The sequence below is a fragment of the Emydura macquarii genome, unplaced genomic scaffold, assembly GCF_026122565.2.
Source record: "Emydura macquarii macquarii isolate MOO-44397 ecotype Brisbane River unplaced genomic scaffold, CSIRO-AGI_Emac_v2 contig_1348, whole genome shotgun sequence".
In the NCBI taxonomy this organism is placed as follows: domain Eukaryota; kingdom Metazoa; phylum Chordata; order Testudines; family Chelidae; genus Emydura; species Emydura macquarii.
The window spans coordinates 20,017,072-20,038,213 of record NW_027131485.1 but is presented as its reverse complement, the minus strand read 5'-3'; the positions used below and the strand labels follow the sequence as shown (position 1 = coordinate 20,038,213).

Genomic DNA, 21,142 nt, shown 5'->3' with positions numbered 1-21,142 from the left:
GCCGACCCTGTTCTAGGATTTGTGGACCCAATGGGCGAAGCAGAAATGTGCCCAGCTCCGTCAATCGGTCGGGGGCTGTTCTGTGCGAAGTGGTTCATTGTGGCGCTGGCCTCCCAGCTGCAGAGGGCGCAGTACGAGGTGGCCGGGTCTTATCGGCGCAGCTGCCGGGGGAGGCGTGGAGACGGTGCTGTGTTGTCGTCGTCGTGCCACTGCCGAGCGCTCGCTATCTTCGCCTACCGCGTTCCTTCGGAGCTGAGCTGCGCCGCCCGCCTCCGTCCGGTCCGGACCTAGCGGCCAGGTACGCGTTGGCCGCGGGTGCTCACCGAGCGGCGGGCGCTGCCGGCTACTTCCCGCGGCCCCTGGGCTGGGCTGGGCTGTCTGTCCCTCTCCAGCTACGGGGCGGGCTGTTTGCTCCTCACCGCCCCCGATGGGGGGGCCCATTTCCCCCGTTAGGACGGCGGGTGTTGCCCCCTCCCTGCAGTGCCGGGCTTGGGTTTATCCGCCGGGAGCGGGGTTACCCTGCCCCTCTCTCCTCCTCCTCAGCTCGGGTTAGGCTTGTGCTTGGCGTGGTGAAGCCCGGACGCCCTCGCGGCCGTTCTGCGGGGCGGGGGGCTCCTGATAGTCTCCTCGCTAGGTGACCGGCTCTGTGCGGGGGACACGGTAGGCAACGCTAAGTGCCTATTGCGAAGTAGGGGCCGGGACAGTCAGTGATACTGGATCGGGGGCCTTTGGGTGTGATCCCTCTGTCATGTGAGTGTCGTGTGAACGGGGCGTCTTGTAACTGCTGTCAGCCCCAGCTGAGAGTAGGGCCCCGGTGAGAGTAGAGAGGGGAGGTGTCGGGGGACAGGCCGCACCCGCCTATCAACTCTTACAGCTTAATTGTGACTTGACAGAGGGAACTTCTGGAGCCGCTGTCCACTCAGTGCTAAACACTGATTTACAGTGAACTAGCTCATCTGTTACACCCACTCCTGAGTACCTCTGCTAATTGTTGTGGGTTTACAACTGCATTGTCCGATGGTTTCTAAAATGGCAGTTTTGTGTCCCTGTTGCTGTGTGATGGAAGTGACAGAAGAAAAAATAATTGACAAACGAGGGAAGGTGTCTATAAGAAACTCATTATACAGCTCGCGATTGTACGGAAAATGGTGTCAAATACACAAAATAGATAGGGGACTTAGTATAATAACAGTATTTTAACTGATCTTCAGGTACTTGAGTATCCCACTAAACAGTAGTAATGAATACAGTCACTAGTGTTACACAATCACAGTGTGGTGTGAGTTACTTTTTTCTTTTGTACATGATATTCTTCATCTTTCCTGTAAAGAATGAATTTGTTTGTTTACAACTGGTACTAATTTCTACAAAGTTAAGAAAAACACCTTAATATGTGCAAAGTGCAATCCCATTCAGAAATTAAACAAGCAGGAGAAATATAGATAAACTTAATCTTCAGTTTTAATAATAATAAATGTTACTTGGAAAGTAGTAGGCAAAAATAATAAAATACAGAAGTGATTTTGAAGTTAATGGTGTCTCTCTAAAGACTTAATTAGCTGTGGTTACCTGGGTGAAACTTCCAAACAAATTTTTAAGTGTCTTCCTTTATTAAAAACAAACCTCAATCATCAGTCCCCTAAAACAGCCTAAACTTCTTGGGAATGAGAGGTAACTTTGCAATGCTACTATCTTCTGTTCTGAGTTTTCCAAGGGTGTTTTAAAAATGATGGGGGAGATGTGATAGTGTGAAGGAAAACAAAATATGGTTAGTGTCTTGCATTGTCATAAGTGGGAAGAAGCTAAACATGCTGTAAAGAAAAGGCTTCTGATAAATAACTTTTAAAACTACTGTATTATTCAGTTGTTGACCTTTACTTTAATTTTTGTTTCACTTTTTATATTTAGATGTTTAAGAGGAAACACCATTAATTTAGTTTCAGTTTAACTATGAAGTATTGCAAATTACGTAGGAAAATTGGGATGTTGCAGGTAAGGAATTTTATTAAACAAATTGTCATGAGATGAGACAGTTCTAGTAGTTTCTTATTACTAACCTTAAGTAATTGTCTTAAACTTAATCACTGTATTTAAAACTACTAAATACAAATTGCGTTTAAATAACTTAGAGTGAATTTTTTTTCTGCATGGAGTGCAGCTTTGATGGGACTGTGAACAGTGGAGACATGCTCATATATGTGGATGAGATCTCAACCTGAAGCAACTAGGACAGTGCTCCATGTGCTCTCCCTGCTTCTCTCTTCACATTCCACTTGCCTTCAGTGTGTGTGTGGGTTGCTTCTTTTTCCCACTTTTGTGTGCTGCAGGGTGTGGGAAGGGTATCCTATACTGAATCTGGGCATTGGGTCTGGCCTGCCCATTGCTGATGCTGCTGTTGCTGATGGGGCAGGTAATGAGGCCAGGTGATTGGCTTCTGCCTACAGCAACTGGATAGGGAGGGAGATTGCTACTGTTTCCTGCCTAGGTGAGTAGGAATTTGGGTTCCAAGTTTCAGCCCCACTCTGAAATGAGTTGCTTGATCTCTTTTGGTGCTAAGGGCTAGTCTGATGGCCAGTTCTGGGATGTAAAAGGGACTTTTCTGGTTTGGCAAAACTGGCAAACTGCCATCTGGGTTTTCCTATTTGGGAGGTCTGGTTTGGGGGGGTTGCCCCAACTTTGGCAGGTTCCAGTGCAGTTGGTGGATTAGAAAGTGCCTGCCTGAGGTCCCTTTAACTCTGTGATACTGGACACAGCAATGCATTGTGAGGGGGCCTGCTTCCATAAATTCTGCAGCTTGTGGCACCATTCATCTTATCACTCTTACCTCTGGCAAAGAGAGGGGGAATGGGTTGGGGCTCAGGCTTTAAATCAGGGTCCCCATGCCTGTGGATGTGGAGGAGGCATGGCCTTCACACCCACTTTCAGGTTTATAACACCCAAGGCCATTGGTGCCAGTGGAGAATGGCAATAGAACAGTCCTGCCAGGTACTTTGCAGTTTCCCTAGAATCCAGCAAAATACACACTATTCATTATGATCAGTGTGCGTGGTGAGTTACAGCTTTCAGATGTCGGCTTTTTTTCACTGTAGTGGTGCGTGGAGGAGAGAGTAGATTAGAACTGGAGAGAGAGATGTTGTAATAACTGCTTTCACAAATAGGGAAGAGTTAACTGAAATGACTGGTTGGAATTTTCTTAAGCTTTAATAAAAATAAAAAATTAAATTAAAAAACTCCTCCCCCTTCCCCCCGCCTTTCCCCAAAATCTCAGTTCTTGGGGCATACACAAAGTATGGAAAGTGTTCAACCTAGAAGATGCATGTTTAAGAGTTATCACACTTGTACTTGCTTATAATAGAAACATTTTAACCTTAGCCGGAGCAGTCACTAGGGCTATAATAATTTGAGTGAAAACTGTGGCCTGTTAACAATTTTGTTATTCTTCAACATTGAAACTAAACTACAGGGCAGTCAATTTGAAAATAAGGACATCTACGAAATTGTTTCCTAAAATCCACTTCAAAATGAAGAATTTTTAAGTAACATTCTTGTCATCTTACAAGGTCATGATGTGAAGCTATTTTAGTAAATAGTTTATCTTAGCCATTACATATCTGAGGCATAGGGCATGTCATATTTTATACGTCCTTTTCACAGTTCTTTGCTCAGTTATGTCAAGAGATATATATCCCACAATGCTTTGCAAAGGTAAACGTGGCTTTTGGCATTAGTGAATATAAAGCCTGTCAAAGGCAAGATACATTTGTTTTGTGTCCTAGTACAGGTATCTTCAATGTTTTAAAATGTAGTATTCAAAACCGAGATAAGGAGAGGTACAGAATGGCAAGTTAAGGAACTGGTACAAACTGGTGGTAGGATCTTAGGTGACGTATAAAATGTTTCATAACTTGTAAGCAACCATACTATAAATATAAGTGATTGGAGGCATATTTCAAATCATCTCCACTGTGGAGCAGCACTGCAAGAAACTGCTTCCTAGAACGACTGGTATTGTATTGTACTACTTTGTCTTTAGATAATAAAATTGGCTAAGTTTGGTTAGTTGTTCTCTTAATCATTCTTAATAACACACAAAAATGGCTTTTAATGCTACAGTGCTGAGGATAATTACATACACAAGTCTTAGTTTGTGTCCTGCTAATTCTTGAAACTGGTCAGACCTGCTGAATTGTGGCTGATACCCCTAAATACAATTTATTACAATTCTAATGTCTGTTTCCATTTTATAATTAATGTTTCTGGCTAACATCAGTTCTCTTCCTTCAAAGAGTCTTTGTGCTGACCTCATTTGTGACTTTGGGCCAGTCACTTCACCTCTGTGTCTCAGTTTTTCTCCCGTTTTTACAAATGGGGATAATGAAACTTCTCTTCCTTTTGTAAAGTGCTTTGGGATCTCTGGATGAGAAGGGCTATATAGAAACAGGGTGGTGGTGGTTATTGGCTTTGAGTTTTAGAAGTATTATAAGGGCTAGAGCAATTCAAAATTGTTAATCAAAGTAATCTAATTTCTCTGACATCTGTAATATGAATATCCGAGTTGGATGCATATTTGGTGACAATGCAGCTCTGTACATTTCATGTGCATGGAGTTGTACCTTATTCTCAAGATGAATTTTGTTTTTCCTGGATTTCATAACTAATCTTAAGATTTTATCACTGTTGTTTTTAGTAAAAGTCAGGGACAGGTCATGGGCAATAAACAGAAATTTAGGGATGTCTGTGACCTGTCTCTGACCTTTACTAAAAATAACTGACAAAATGGAGCTGATTGGTGGATGAAAGCAGCGGGGTGGGGTCTAGCATGCGGCTGCGGCTGACAGCTCCCCTGCTGCTTGCAGCAGCTTGGGAGCTCCAGCTTCATGGCCCACCCTCCCCCTGCCCTGCCCTGTGGGGCTGGTGGCTTGGAGCTGCTGAGCCAGTGGTTGGGAGTTGTGAGGGCCCTGACAGCTCTGGCCCTGCTGCCCCAGGGCTGAAGCAGAAAATGTCACGGAAGTCTCCAAATCTGTAATTTTTGTGATTACCATGACATGATCTTATCCTTACTCATGATAGTCTTGTTATTGCTGAGTCCATATCCCTTATGCATTTAAAAAAAAATCTTTGGCACATCCTGGATGTTAGATTGGGCCTTTAAAGTGTACATTGAGTGCATCAAATATTGCAGAAAATAGAGGAGGCTCTTGTCTTGTCCAATGGTGGAGGGAAAGGCAGTGTCCAAGTCTTCTGTCTTAGCCTGAATGAAATATGCTATTGAGGGTAAAAAATGTACCTGCAAAAATTGATGAGGAATACAAACCCACAAAAAATTTGGTGACAGCTTGGTGTATTTCGATAAAATAGAAAAATCTGATAGTACAGCCCATGAAGAAGAAGTTGATGCTGAAGACCTTACTATCCTGCCTTCCATTGATGACTCTGTTGAGCAGAGGCTGGCCTATTGTGTTTAAGGGATGCTGGTAGAATGCCCTTTTGGAGGGAGGCATTGCCAAGGTTATCCAGCAATGGTATAAGGTACTTCAAAGCACTGGCTTTTCTCTGTGAAATAGGATGAATTTCTGTCCTTCTGTGATAAATATGATAGTCTGTTGGTTTATAGCTGGCTTCTTGTTCAGAACAGTTTTGCTAGTGAAGATTGAATGGCTGAGGAGTAATTTTTTTGGTCAACTTCACAGCATTAGTTTAGGAATATAACTTTTATTCCATAGTCTGGTTCTGAATGGGTCTTCCAGTAGTGGTGCTACAACCTGCTGCCTTTACATTTAATCTATTCTTCTTCATTGAACTGTGACCTTTGGGGAATAGCATGGAAGATGAAGGCAATGGTTTTTGGCAATATGTGGTTATGAGGTCTTGCCAAACTGACTGTTCACTGGTTCTGTGGAAGGGCAATGCTGTCCGTCACAACTTTTAGGAAATCCACTCTCTGGAGACAACTTTTGATGTATTCCTTAGATAAGCAGATGGAAAAGTTACAATCTTTGGTGGAAATAGCATGTGGACCAGGAAAGGGTGTAGATACCCTTGTTGTCCTCATCAAGGTCATTTGAGTCAGTGCACATCTGACCATGCAAGTCGGACTCAAGTTAACTTGGCTGAATTTCATGGTAATAGTGAATATTAGATTTTGAGCCAGTCTTGATGGTGTCATATTCAAGTCCCCTGGTACTATTCGTGTTGGTGATTTAATTACTCTTTTGTATTATGGTAGCAGGTAGGGGCCCCAGTCAAAGATCAGGTGACTGTCCAAACATGTCAAAGGAAATATCCTTGCCTCAAAGAGCTCATAATCTAGGTATTTGACAGGATATAACAGGTAGGTGAAATAGACAAGCAGGGTTAGGGAGGAAATGAAGAAACAGTTTTACAAACTAGGCAATACTAGTTCACCACCTGTCTAGTATTGCCAACTCCAGTGACTTTTGTCATGAATCACACAGGTTTGGCTGGGGTTGGAGCAAGCCTGATGATGGTGCAAGAAGCTCAAGCCCTCCCAAATTTCAGCTATGCCTGTTGGGGAAACCCCTTCTGTCTGGCTGCTTTCCCGACTGCTGCCCTGGCTGTGGAACAGCAGTCAGTTAGGGCTGCTGTAGCAAGCCAAGCGCTCTCTGCCTCCCTTCAGGACCAGACACCATTCTTACAGGAGGGAAGAGGATGTAGAAGGAGCCCAGCAGCTCAGAATAATTCTGCTCCTCACTCCCCTCCTGTGAGCAAATGAATGGCTCCTCAGCTGCTTCCCCGCTTCACTCTCCTTAACTGCAGCATGAGGCCTGGGAATGGATAGGAGTGGGTGAAGAACCCAAGGAACTGTCTGACAACCAGGAAGGGGGAGAAGGGAGGCCCTGTTGCAGTTCCTCTAAGCTGGGAGAGAGGGTGAAGTGTCCCTGTAGGTGAAGAAAGAGCAGAGGTGAGGCTGGGTGGGATGAGGGATTGAGAATTGGTAAGGTAGTGGGTAGGTGGCAGGGAGAAAGGGGGTGAGCAGATGTGGGGTTGAGAGCTGCTGTAGCATGTGCCAAAAATCATGGTGATAAATTTGGGAGTAGTGGTAGCACTAATTGTCTCAGATGCATGCTGGGGGTGGGGTGAGGAAAGTCAAAGTTCAAAAGATAGACAAAAACCACAATATATTCTGTTTTTAAGACTCAATGGGGGTTTTTTGGGCCAATCTCATAATTTTTCATTGTTCAGATTGGTAATTTCTGACCTTTGGGGCTGGCAGCACTGCTAATATCTGTTCAACAATGGCTCCGATGCACAACAGCTCCCACAGTTGTCTGTCTGTCTGAAGAAAAGAGAACTGGACACTGCCAGGATTTCCAAATCAGACTTATTCTGTAGTATACATGCTAGAGAACACAATGAGTTCACCTGAGGTCAAATATCAATACTATTGCCAATCCACTTCTCCTATCTCTGTAAGATTGTGATGTATTGAGTAGCCTGGTGGCATGAACTATACCAGGATAAAGTTGTTCCTATCATTTGCCCAGGTTTTAATGATATGTGCAAGGTTTAGGGTTGGGATGGGCAAAATCAATCTGTTAATAATGTTAGTATTGTAGACTGCTAACCTCATATTAGTTATTATGAGCCTGATTTTAGGTAGTTTCACCTTTTTGTGGGGAGATGGCATCAGATGTGTCTAGCCTGGCCTTGATGTTTCCCTATGTGATAGTTTAATCTTCTTTTCACACTTGCCATGCATAGAGTGATGAAGATGGGAAACACAGATGCTCAGATGCCTTTATCTCAAGACACTATAGAAGTGAGTAATAAAGTCTTGGGAGAGAAGTTTGAAATATAAAGCAAGGGAGAAAATATTAGAGTATATTGTCCTAGGCTTTTATGGTGTATGTCCTATCCTGGAAAAGGATAATTTGAATGTTGCCTTTGTACCCAAATGAATGAATAAACTTTGAGCACTTTTATCAGTGACATAGCCTTAATCTTGGCTATAATTGAGTGACTTTCTATTTTATCCCTTTGGTATCAAGGCCACAATTTCTTATTGTGATATCTAGTGGAACATGAAACTTGAAGTCTTTCCACTAACTTGTTGTGTGACTTTAGGGATGTTATTCAATTTCTCTGTGCCACATTTTAGGTATTTGTAAATGGGAATGATGTAGCTTTTTGAGATCTTTGGATGTAAGGCATTAGAAAAATGCAAGATATTAACAGTAAATGCTTTAGGGTTACTTCTGGATTTTAATTAAAAAAGTTGCTCATCTGGAAAATCTGCCTTTTGGTTAAAGTATCTTATTGTCTGGAATTTTCTCAGCCTAGAAATGTGTGTGTGTTGTTTAAGTTGAACAAATCCTCTTCACCTGCACCACAGGTTGGATTTATAGGTTGAGCATGGTAAAGTCATTCGTCTCTAAATCCCAGTTGAATGTATTTGTTTAGGATTGTTGCCCTTTTTGAGAACTTCATTGGAGAACAAAATGTTACTTATGGTTGCTTCCTCTTCTTTCTGAGCAGTCAACAACATTTGTTTAGGATTAGGAATCCATTTCCACAGTCCTCAATCTCTGTAGAATAGTTCCTCAAATGTCACTGTGAACAGTTAGAGCTCTTTTTGGATGAAAGCTTTGAATTGCGTCTAAATTTTCATTTGAACTGATTAGTATAGATCCATGTTAGTCTAAGTCTATTGACCCAGCCTGGGAGGCTTGCTCCTGCAGTCTCCAAAATGCTATTATACACATCCTAAGTAATTTGAGTGCTTTTGAAAAATTTATTCTTTTTCTTTTCCTTAAATTTTACAAATACCTCAAATACTGTTGTCAGGTGTACTGTGTGAATTATAAGGAAAAATGCATCCATGCATTGAAGGGGAATGAAACCCACTTATAAGAATAAAAGAATGGCCATACTGGATGAGACCAATGGTCTATCTATCCTGTCTTCTGAAAGTGACTGATGCTTCAGAGGGCAGTTATCTTGTGATCCATCTTGTGGTTCAATCCCAGCATCTGATCTATGGATGCACCTAGCATTTTCCATTGACACATTAGACAACTTTTCAAATAGCCATACACACAATTTATAAACATACACAGTTTTCACTGACATCTTGTTAAATTCCCCAAATCTATTTATCATAAACTAACTTTTTGGGAGAAATATCGGATATCCTTTTACAGCTAAGCTGAGTGAAATAACTTTTTAAACTATGCATTACAAATATCTGAAGTATTTCACTTTCAGTCAACCAATACTAATTACTTAGTTGTCTGAACATGATTTTTCCTGCAGGCTATTCTTCCTTTATTAGGAGAATTAGTGAAATAAAATGGGAACTTGATAAAAAATATAGAATCCCGTAATTTATTATGTACAGTTTAATCTTTTTATTGAAAAGTTTTAAACAAAAATAATTCAGCTCTATTTAAAAAACAAAACCTTTTCCTTTCCCTCCTGAAGGAAGCACAGCTTAACTATAAACTTGCTCAATGCTGACAGTTACCATATAAAGTTTTATTCTGGGAGCAATCTTACTCAACCATAGTTTGTCTTGCTGTTAATTCCATCATTTCAGAATCGGTGTTGTTCCTGCATTTCAGTTAGAGAGCCAATTGAATTGCATTGGTTATTAGGCCACATTTAGGGTACCCTCGTCTTGAAACTGGGGTATTGCTTTTTGTCTCTTTTTATATAAGGAGCGACTTACATTATTAGTGTACTTTTGAGATTGTCAGGAACACCAAGAGCATTGAATTGACTCTTGTATTGTAATGGTAGATGGAGTGGGGGGAGAAATAATTTGATAATCTGAACAAATGATTGATAAAACTTTAATAGCTATAGGACCATTAAACAGACTAAGATAAATGAGTTATATTGAATAATATTTCAACAACACTTCTTGTTTCCTCCCAGGCTTAATTAGATTAATTTGTATTATAACTATGACACAAGAAAAATGTCTACACTTGAGCTCTTTCTGTGTTTATCAAAACAAACTCAAACGTTGTGATGGATTTTTTTAAATGAATGCGTGTTGATCATAAAACACAGAGGTTTATTAATTAAAATCCAATTATCTTGCTTTTAATTCTGTCAGCAGTTACGTGATGAAGATATAAAAACATCTCTCAAAATGTTGCCTTCATATAGTATCCTTCATATTAGAGAGTATTCCAACATACATTTCAGTACTAAATAACACAATATTACGAGTTTATTTCCACTGCAGGAAATACAACAGCAGTGATTGGTGCAAAGTATTTTGTGAGCATCTGCTCGTAGTTTAGCAGTAGTGCAGCACTGTAGTATGCAGTAAATTTGTTTTTTGAGACTAAGGTTTGGCCATTTAATTGGTCCAGAAATAATTGGTCAATTGTCTGATCAAATATTGACAAATGTCAAAAAGGTCATATATTTGAACAGTAACAAAAAAGAGTAAGACTTTATGAAACAAGTTACTTAACCGAGTTGTTTTAACTCAGAAAAATGAGAAACAGAATGAATGAAAGAATAGCATCATTATACAATCGAAAAGGTAGGCCATAGCCTATGTTAGGGCATTCTTGCTGGAATATTTGACCATGGTCAAATAAATGTTCAGCTAACTGGCTTGCCAAGTTTGTTTGAGACTGTACAAGTCCCCAAACAGCCAAAGCACTTACCATTGTTTGGTAGTGACTAGCCTAACTATTTCTGGAATGGCACTGATAGACTTACAAGTGAAATGTATCTAGTCCTTCATGAGTGGAGGAATAACATTCTCACCAGGTGAGAGGGAATAGAAACAGAAATTGGCAGGGAGGTTCTCCGTGAAATTGTTTTACACCACTCTGGGGGAAAAAGAGAATGTTGTTTTGGACACTGGCTTTTACCCCTGCTTCTGATAGGAACTTAATTTTAATGCGTTGTCTGGAAAAAATGGCTTCTCATTCATACTTCAGTGCAGTTTCAGCATTGTTATTGGACCTAGCACTGGTGTGAGATTTGAACCTTCTGGTCTAGAGGCAAATGTGTTAGCAAGTGGGGCATGTTAAAAGTCTCTGTTTGTTCTTTCAGAAGCTGTAGCCTTAAGTGGATGTGCGGAGTAAAATGTCCAGTGTGCTTGAACACCGAAGTATCAGACAGCAGGACATCAAGAAAGGATTGCAATTTATACAGTAAGATCTTAGGACAGGTGTTCTTATTGTGTGTGTGTGTGTGTGTGTGTGTGTGTGTGCGCGCGCAGTCCTACTTAAAATGTGGTTACACCTTTTTATTTGTACTCTATCTGTCTTAGAGTGAGATAAGGGTGAGCTTTTGGCCAATTCAAACTTCATTATATATGTATGTTTAAACACACACTTGTTTTAAATGTTTTGGGTCTTCAAACTGACACTCCCATTTGCTTAAACACAAGTAGAAGATGTCTCCCGTTTTTATGTGGCTTTGTGCGTCATTGGGGTAAGCCAGGTGCTGTCTGAAGAGAGAAGACTGTTACTCCAAACAGCAGCTCCCCAACATGGGGAGAGAATAGAACACCTATATGTTTGGGGAAGCTGTGGGTGTAGTGCAGGTGGTGAAAGTGTGCTCCAGAAGAGCTTGGCGGGCTAGTTGTGGTAATGTCTACTGACCTTGAATGTAGAGTTCATCTCCTATCTATACACCTAACAGCCCTTTTAATGTAATACTGAAGAGGGAAATGGTGAGGGCCTGTATTTCCCCTTCATGCACAGCCCCTTCTCAGAGCAGGATATTTGCCTACTCCAACCTGTAAATGGAGCTGGAGGTGGGGCATTGGAGAGAAGAAGACACACAAACCCTTCTCTCTCATCCTCACAATGTGGCAATTCAGAAAGGCTGCTGGGAGAAAGAGCAGCTCTTTCAGCCTCAGAGAGAGGAATGGGGTGCTCCAGCACTGAAAGCTTGCGTCCCTGTAACTGGCCCGCTGAGCCCCTTAGTTCACCCCATTCTCTTCCATTTTCAGGGGAAGGGAAATTCTTCTTTCTCCTATTCATGGGCTGCCCCAGAATCTTGGTGAAGCAAAACTAAGATACTTACCTCCAAATATTGTTTGGTTGTTGCAGTTTGAAGCAGAAACAGTCTTGTCTCTCTTCAGGCAGCCAGTGCTGCCCTGAGAACTGAGGCAGTGATTACCCACTCTCTACTGATGTTCAAATCAGGGTGTGGGAATTCTATGCTGATCCAATTACAGAAGGAGAGTGAGTCAGCTAGGGCCCCTGAACATCTTTCTCCCTGTTTCCCTCTCCATGCATGTGGGGGTGCGTTTTCAAAGACTGCTTTAAGGTGGCTAAGTTAAGCACTTAAAAGTTAAGGAATGCCAGAACTAATACACTCTTAATTTAGCCTGTTTGTGCATAAGTATTATGATAGTGTGCAGTCATGTAATTAACTCTTTTTCATAGGACCCCTGCCTTATTAGTGTACAAAATGGATGGTGCTCAGGGAATGAATTAATGTTGTGTGGTATCTGAGGCTGTTGCCTGTAGCATGCAGGAACCTTAAGTTTGATATTTGTTTTTAACAGTCTGTTCATTTACAAAATTTGCTTATCTTTAATTCCTAGATCTACTTTACCCTATCCAGGGACACAAGAACAGTATGAGGTAATGAAGTTATTCTCTAAAATCTACTAGAAACGTGATTCTATAATAGGTGGAAATCTCTTCCTTGTGGTGGTTTTGTTTTGTTTTTTAAATTTCATTTGTACTGGTTTTTAATACTGATAAGCTACCTTTCACTACTCCTATGCCTCCCTGCCAGGTATATAATCAAATATTTGAATGCACAGAAACAACTTATACAGTAGCTCAGAAATAGAATTTTTAAACTGCCAGTGCACTCAGCCTTGGCTACAAATTTGGATCCTACAATTTCAAGAAGTAAAATCATTGTTCTTTTTTCAGTAAAGTTAATTTAGCACCAGTGGCTAGTTAGGAGGGCTTAGCTCCACAATGTGAATCTACCCTGCATCTTTCTGCAGTTATAGATAACTGGCAGTTGGTTTTGCAGATCTTTCTCTTGATATTAAAACTCTCCTTTCTCACTGGTTTGAGTCTTGGCCAGGTAATAACACAAACATGAATGGGCAACTTGTCTGATCAGACATTTCACTTCTGAGACTTCAGTGTGAAATACTAGACTTTAATTTTTTTGTTTGTTCCCACAAAGGATAACTGTTGCACACTTTTTCTGTTTTGCCAACAATGGAATTTACTCTTCATGCAGTTAGAATATCTCATACATCGTCTATGAGCTGCTTTGTCAACAGTTGCGGCCCTACATTGATGCCTAGGTTTTGTGGTAATGGGTACATTAGACATGCCTAAATAATATTTCTCCTGCTAGTAGTATATTTTCTTTTAAACTGGAAACCAAATCTTTGTATTCAAAATATTTTTCATTAACTTATTGTGAGAAAATTGCTGCTTAATATGTATTCAGAAGTATGACACGTTTGCAGAGTTCTTCTGTTCCATGGGTGTTGTTTTGTTCCAGTTATTCATACGAGGACTTGTTAGAAATCTCTTTAATGAAGGGAATGATGCATATCGAGAAGGTGATTGGGGAAGATCACTGAGCCACTATACAGAAGCTTTAAATATAGCAGATTATGCAAATTCTGAAGAAATCCACATTTCCAGTGAAATACTAGAGAGGCTGCATGTAAACCGGATAGCATGTTATTCAAATTTGGTAAGTTTTTATTTAAGCTTTGCTACTTTTCAGAAGGAGAGAGAGTACACTGACAAAATATGAAGCCATAGAAAATTCCCTAGCAGATAAGGTTCTAGTTTGAGAATTGTCAAAATGATTCAGAACTTGCTGAAGAGTCTTAATCTTCTCTTCAAATATGTAAGCATATATCTAGATATATATAAAACAATAATACTAGAAGTATCCATTAATATGAAATGTCATAGCAGGCTCATACACTGATAAAGTGGTAGTTTCATCCTTCATATAGGGTTTGTATAGCTATTATGCCTTCTTCCCTGTCTTTTTCCCTGTGGATGGATGTGGTTCTCTAGAGGGATCTAAATGATGCCCCTTCTTTTCACTAGGCTTTATACTTAGGTTACACATGGACCTTTGCAGGCAGAGTGACCTATGTAGGAGGCATAAATGTATATAAATGCTGCTCCTTAGTTGTCTAGAAAAGTTGCTAATGAGTGAGGCCAGATATTTCCTCCTCTCACAAATCATCTGTGATGCCTCTTCTAAAATCTTCCATTTGTCATTTATCGTTATAGTGATCTGTTTACTGTTACATCAACAACTATCAAGTACAAAGAATTAATGAACCAAAGACATTACTGTTTCCTTTCTTTCCAAATACATAAAGAAAACCCTGTCTTATTTTCAGAATTAATTCAAAATACAATTTAAAAAACCTATCCTACTTGTACCTTTGATTCATCTAGACCTGAACTGTCTAGAATCTATCCAAGTAACATAGCTGTTTGTTTATCTTTCTGAGCCAGATGCACCACACTTCTGTCAAATAATATAAACTGGGATCATGAGGCTTAGTACAAGCAGGCTTTTGTACTTTTTTGCTGCATGAACTTCTTTCACTTTGTAAGATAATTACCTGCCCTTCTATCTGGTTCATTAAACATAGTAAATAGCATCCTAGAAATAAGTAAATTTAAAAAGTTAGTATAATATAAGGTTGGATGATGATTTAGCGGGACTACTTTCACAAAATACTGTTTTCATGTGCAATCTAACTACACAACATACCATGCTGATAGTAAGAACAATAAACAGCTGGTGAATTTTGGTTCAGAGTTATTCACTTTTATCCAGAAGTAAAACCCTTTGGAAAGAATAACATCCGAAGAAGAAAGCTCAATTGTACAGTGTATAGTTTTTCAGCACACTCTGATTTAATTATTGGCTATTTGAATCTTCCACTCTAGCAATAAAATGTTGTGTTTATTGAATAAGCCCTTACATTTTTTTGCTTTTCTCACAGGGATTGCATGAAAAAGTTCTTGAAGATTGTGAGATTGCCTTAAGATTAAATGAAAACAATTTCAGAGCTCTGTATCGGAAATCCAAAGCCTTAAATGAATTGGGAAGGTATAAGAAGGCTTACGATGCTGTAGCAAAATGCTCTCTGGCTGTACCACAAGTAAGTTAAATTATAATTTATTGTGACAGTAAATTTTAACAATGTCCTGGAAAAAGCTGTTTTATGTAGTAGAACGTTTCCTTGAATACTTATTTATTGTATCTGTTTTCAGTACGGAGACTAAGAAGGATCTGAGTTTGGTTTTTTGTTTTTTGTTTTTTTTTCTTTTTTGGTGGGGGGGTGGTATCAAAAACTAAAATTAAGTTGTAGTCAGTTTTGGGGTTTTTTGGGGGACAGTATGTATGGATGCTATCAATGGGGTTCTTTTACAGCAGTGATACTGAGACTTCAGTGGTCAGAATCCAAGTTAGCGATCAACATTACTCAAAAGAGCCACCGTAGTGTGAATTTATTGATTTTTAACCCAACGCTTCCAGTTACAACCGGTATATTCCTAAAATATGGAATTCTCATTAAATATTCAGTGATGTTCTTTAATAGCTGATATGCTAATAGAAATGTGGCCTTCAGTTTGTAAAACTACAAAAATACTCAAACTGTAGAATCTGTAAATCACTCTTTAATTGGCAAAGCCCTTTGTCTTTGTAGCTCTGAATTCTTGGGTAAAATGATATATATGCCTCTGGACTCAGTTCTTGGCAGATGTTTATAATTTTTCTTTAAATGTTGGGTTAGAAGAACACTCATAATTCCTGTGTACGTTTCTCATTCCAAACAGTTGTATCACTGTGCCTGAGTTAGGTTTTTCTTGTTATATGGCTTAAATATATATATGTTTTAGGATGAAAGTGTGATAAAGCTGACTCAAGAACTTGCTCAGAAACTAGGATTAAAAATAAGAAAAGCATATGTCAGAGCAAAGGTAAGTGAGATTTATTTTTTATCTCATTCTGTGTTATTAATATTATTTATATACTTATGATATGTTTATTTGCAGCCAACTTCCTCAAACTCAGTTTCTGGAGAAGTATCAATTAAGGTAAGGTTTCACATGTTCACAGGATAAATTGATTTTTAAAGAACTGTTTTCTGTATTCTTACACTGAAGGGAAAACTGTCCAGTTAACATTTGGTTAAAGTTTCTGTATCTTAAGCACTGTCTAACCTTGTGTTTGGTTTTGCTATGAGTAGTGTATCTTACTCAGTCACAGGATCACTTTGATCCAAGTTATCTGTACAATAACTTCCTTAAATAAAAGTTGCAGTTAAAATGCTGTCTTACTACATGAATACAGTTAACCATTGTTTTCTGAACTTAATGACAACTTAAGTACTGCAGATGTCCAGGTGAGTACTGTGGTTCACATGTTAAGGATAGCAAGCTGAATGCAGCTCAGATTCTAATAAGACATGCTTTGAGACCTGCACAGATGTCTTACAAGAATATAGTCCATGTAATTGTAAACAGATGTTGTTAGCTAGAATTGGTAATAATACATTAAATTAGTAAATATGAACACTTTAAAACAGTTTACTTAAATGCAAACAGTAAATGAAGAGCTTAGTTTATCTTAGGAAATGAAAATCTATGACGTTAGTCTCACTTTTGTTAGTCAGTTTCAGTTCCTTTGGGCTGCAGTACATGGGTTTCACACAGTGAAAGGAATGCTTTTGTTTGAAAAGTCATTTTTCTTTGGTGTTCTTTAATTTGTGGAAATCTCCTTAATTCTGTTAAATTTTACAAAAGCTAAATTTTACGTCAAATTTAGTTAAGTTCAACTTTAAAATGTATGCTTGAAGGGTCTTGTTGCTCTTCAAGTTAATTGATTGGTGTTTTACTTACTTACAGAATTCAAATTCTTCTGTAGAAGATATTGAATCAGGTGAGTCTACCTGGACTACAGTATTGTTTGTTAATGAAAGGAATCTAGATACAAAATGCAGATCCAGTGTGTTTGTCATTGTCAAAAATTCCTAAATTTTTTTCTGAACCATGAATTGAGCTCTTCTCCTGAGTTTGACTTCAGTGAAACTGGTATTTATATTTGTATCAAGTGTGCGTGAAGATACATCGAGCATTACAACTAGGAATGCTGCTTCCAAAGATGACTTCAGCAGTGTTTTCTCCCAAATCACTTGTTATACTTTATAAGTAAACATAGTGACTTGTAAAGATGACACGGTCTCTATTTCGGAGGTAAACAAAAATCATCATTTTTAAAAATACAGTAGATATAAAAGGCATATCAAAAAAGTTTCTCAAGTTGGTGCAAGAAATAACTTCATGTATCACTTATTAGAATAATTTTTTCATTTGCCAGTAAACTAAACTTACTAGACTATGTGAAAGGTGTGTGGGGTTTTGAGGGATTTGGGTCAATGGTGCGTGCGTGCGTGCATAAGAGAATACAGGTTAAGCTGTCTGTGTAAACTTTATTTATCTCCTGACTTTTACTGTTCCCTCTTCCTTTCTAATATTTTGGTGTTCTCATATAACTTCTGGAACTTGCAAAAATAATGTTGAGGGGGTGGGAGTGGGGAGGCAGAATAAAGAATGGCATGTGACAGCTTAATAAGGCCAAAAGTCTCTGACTTTTCCTGCCCTCTTAGTATATCAAGATATGCAAACACTCCAATATATACATCTGCTTATTTTCTTCTGAAGTTAATTGGTTAATACAAACATTTGGTGTGCTTTTCTGAAGCATCTCTAGCTTTATTCCAAAATTAGATATCTTTAAGGCAAAACACATTTGTGCTAAATTAAGTGGTGAAAGAAGAATTGTTTTTAGAGCATTGACCTAAAGTTTCCTCTTTTTTTTTCCTCAAATTACCTTTTTCAGATTTATCAGAGCAGAAACAAGAGACTCTTTCTACAGTTTCATCATCAAGCTTTGTCCCTGAAGTCTCAAGTGATTTAGCCTCAATACCTGTACAATCCATATCTTCCGTCATGTCTCTTCAAGTGGAAAAGAGTTCTCTGCCTTCTGCAGTGCTGGCAAATGGGGGAAACATTTCTTTCTCTATGCCAGAAGCATGTTTAGATTGTGGAGATGGAGATGATATTAGTATTGGGGAAGAACTTGATGAACTACTTGATTCTGTACCTGACTCAGATGAAAATGTAACGGTAAATTTTTGTTTTTCATTTTTTCTGGAGAAAATTATTTCAAATGAAACCTTGTTTTTAGTTAGAGTAAGCAGGCTCACAACTAAGTGTGCAAACTGTAGCAATGCTGATTCCATCACATTGCATCAGACCTTTTGACTCTAATATGAACTTCCAAGGAATGTCATGTTTTCAGTTTCTTCTTAGAATCAAGTCCAACTCTTATCAGGTAATAAAGATGAAGCATTGTCAGAGGTGGAGGTGTTTAGAGGCAGTTCTGTAACAGACCGATATATTAAATATCAGGTCAGTAGGAGCAGATGGTGTATAGCCGACTGTTCTAAAAGAACTTAAAAATGAAGTGCTGAACTGCTAACAAACATATACAACCTCTCATAAAATTGGCTACTCTCAGAGAGAGTAGCAAATGTTGTGCCTGTGTCTGTAAAGTGGTAGAGATGATACTGGAACTAGACAAATGAGCTGTAGTTTAGTATGAGGATGAATGGCTAAATGTTAGTTTTTAAGAGAATGAATTATGAAGTACATAGATGACCATTATATAACAGGGCTAATCTAGCAAAGTTTCTGTAAAGAAAAATAATGGTTCTAATCTACTATGTTGAAGAATTGATTTGGATTAAATTTGTGATTCAGTTTGGTAGAGAATGAAATCTGGCCAATGAAATCTCACTGATGGCAATTTGAGTAAGATCTTCCTAATCTGAACATACAGTTGGCGTCCATTTGAGTAGTGGGAGGAAAAAAACCTTCTTATATATAAAAAGTCACTATATTGACATGTTAAGTTTATCATATGGTGCTACTTGACAATGCCAGAATTTTTAAAATGTCCAAAGTAAAGAAATGATACCATGTCAATTCTTGAACAGATTGTAATTGTTGTAAAGTGAATGAGTTCTCCCCCCAAAAGCAAATCTAATCAAAATCATACTATTAGTATAATTTACTAATGAGACTGTAGTAAATAGATTACTCATGTAGGTTTAATGGACACAACTGAGAATAAGGTTCAGTTTTGAAAAGTGTGTGATATTTCACTGTCTTAGCGCTTTTTAAAGCAACACTATTTATAAGCCTTACTCTGAACATTTAACCTTCAGTATTTTAAAATAAACAGAAATATAACTTTCTAAATTTCTGAAATACATATTGCAAAATAAAGAAGTTCTAGGAAACAAACTTTCACACTATGACGAGTCACTAGAAAATACAATCCACCATGGTAGAGTAAGACTTCTTAAAATTCCACTACATTTAGGCCTCTTTCTTTCTGCTGCCTTGCTTGTCCATGTATTTAAAGATATTTAGAAACTAAACACTCAGGTCCTGATCCTGCAAAGTTTTTAAACCTTGCTTAATTTTACATATTGTGATTACTTCTGCTGAAGTTAATAGGACTATTTCTAGTGTATAAAGTTAAACATGGATAAGTGTCTGCAGGCTTAGGGCCAAAAATAATTCAGACTGAAGAGCTAAAGTTCAAGGTATTTACTTGTGCAGAGAGAGCTTTTTGTACTGAAATAAAGCAAATCACTAAAAACTAGACTGTTGCAGACCACTTAATCTTTTTGAAATTTTTTTTTCTGAATTAATATTTAGTAAACATTTTTTCTTTTTCCCCCCCAGCAAACTACAGCAGTCAGAGGACCCATTCCAACAGCTAGTGTAGCTCCTAATATAACCTTCTCTACAACTTTGTTAGGAACATTACCAGTTGGTGCAGGATTTGTTCCAGCGGCCTCATTTTCAGAAATGTATTCACAGCCTTTGGCTGCTTCTTTGGAAAATTTTTGTTCCTCTTTAAATACCTTTTCAATCAGTGATTCAAAAAGAGGTAAGAAATGAGTCTGAAGTTATACCTGTTTAACCTTACTTTAATAGATAGTAAGAGAAGTCTTTGAATGATAGTCAACTGACTTCTCATTACCAATTAGTTTAAACATTAAAGTTTTGTGGTGGAATGGTCAGGCAGTTTGACTTGCCTCCATGTTTTAAATGTATCAAATATATACTGTCATCAAGCAGCTATTCATGTGGCATCTACATAAACATGTTCTAGGCTTTCTCTGCTGGATCTGCAATAACTATTAGATAAATTTTCCTAAAGTGGTTTTGATGCTGTGCGTATAAAATAAGAGGGAAGTTAATTTAAAACTCCATTTAAAAATCAGGGTGGGGCTGGGGATTTAATATATGCCTGAATGAAATGGGAATAAGTAAATGTGGCAATGTTTGCTCTCAAGATTCTAAAAGGACTACACAATGGAGAGTACACACTGAAAAAAACAAACAGCAAAGACCTGTTTAAAAAAATCTGCTTACCACTGAATCTAAACAAGTGTAAGTAGTGATGAATAAATCTGAAATGAGCACTGAGATCAATGAGCTAAATAAATTGGAAATATGCAATAAAGTAGAGTTGAAAAAATAAACCTGTATCAGTCAAAAATCTTGTAGTTGTACATTCTTTGTAAAAGAATGGCTATTGTGAAATTTGGTAGACTGTCTGTCCATGACCATGCCCACAACCGGGAATTTGAAGATGAACTGTTGCCTGTTTGCCCACCTTAATGTTCTGGACCTGTCTCTTTAGTCTGTCCTTACAGTCACTGCCTCAACACGTGTTCTGTGAGGCTGCTGTTAAAGGCAATACATTGGTTGACTAACTCAAGTTGATTGACTTGTTTTTCTGTCCAGAGACCACAAGGCACTTGCATGTAGTGGGAAAATACATTGCACCTAGATAACAGGTTCAAATTCTTACCTAAATAAAATGTGCTGGGGATGGGGAATAACTGAAAATTTGTTTTTAATCATTGTCCAGATCTATCCAGTTCAGTTTCTAGAGATGGAACATCAACACTTACCAGCAGTAATTCTTCTCTATTACTTGTAAGTATCTTTCATGTTTTCCTTCATGTGGATTAAAACTTTTGTATTTCGTCATCGAGGCATAAGGAAGTTTCTATTTTTTATTTTTTTTTTTT

General features: G+C 38.5%; 1 protein-coding gene across 4 annotated transcripts in view; it reads left to right on the top strand.

The window, feature by feature from the left end:
- Positions 1-147: 147 nt before the first annotated feature.
- ZC3H7A (zinc finger CCCH-type containing 7A) overlaps positions 148-21,142 on the top strand; it is a 38,284-nt gene continuing 17,289 nt past the window's right edge. For 2 of the 4 annotated variants that reach the window (XM_067551333.1, XM_067551331.1), the window contains exons 1-11: positions 148-298; positions 11,041-11,141; positions 12,548-12,587; positions 13,480-13,677; positions 14,963-15,121; positions 15,864-15,944; positions 16,020-16,061; positions 16,872-16,905; positions 17,866-18,152; positions 19,782-19,989; positions 20,980-21,047. In XM_067551333.1, coding sequence (XP_067407434.1) covers positions 11,074-11,141; positions 12,548-12,587; positions 13,480-13,677; positions 14,963-15,121; positions 15,864-15,944; positions 16,020-16,061; positions 16,872-16,905; positions 17,866-18,152; positions 19,782-19,989; positions 20,980-21,047 — 1,185 coding nt within the window. In that variant the 5' untranslated portion in view covers positions 148-298; positions 11,041-11,073. Of the gene's footprint in view, positions 299-10,860; positions 11,142-12,547; positions 12,588-13,479; positions 13,678-14,962; positions 15,122-15,863; positions 15,945-16,019; positions 16,062-16,871; positions 16,906-17,865; positions 18,153-19,781; positions 19,990-20,979; positions 21,048-21,142 lie in introns of those variants that run through there. The other 2 variants (XM_067551334.1, XM_067551332.1) reach the window with 2 other exon arrangements.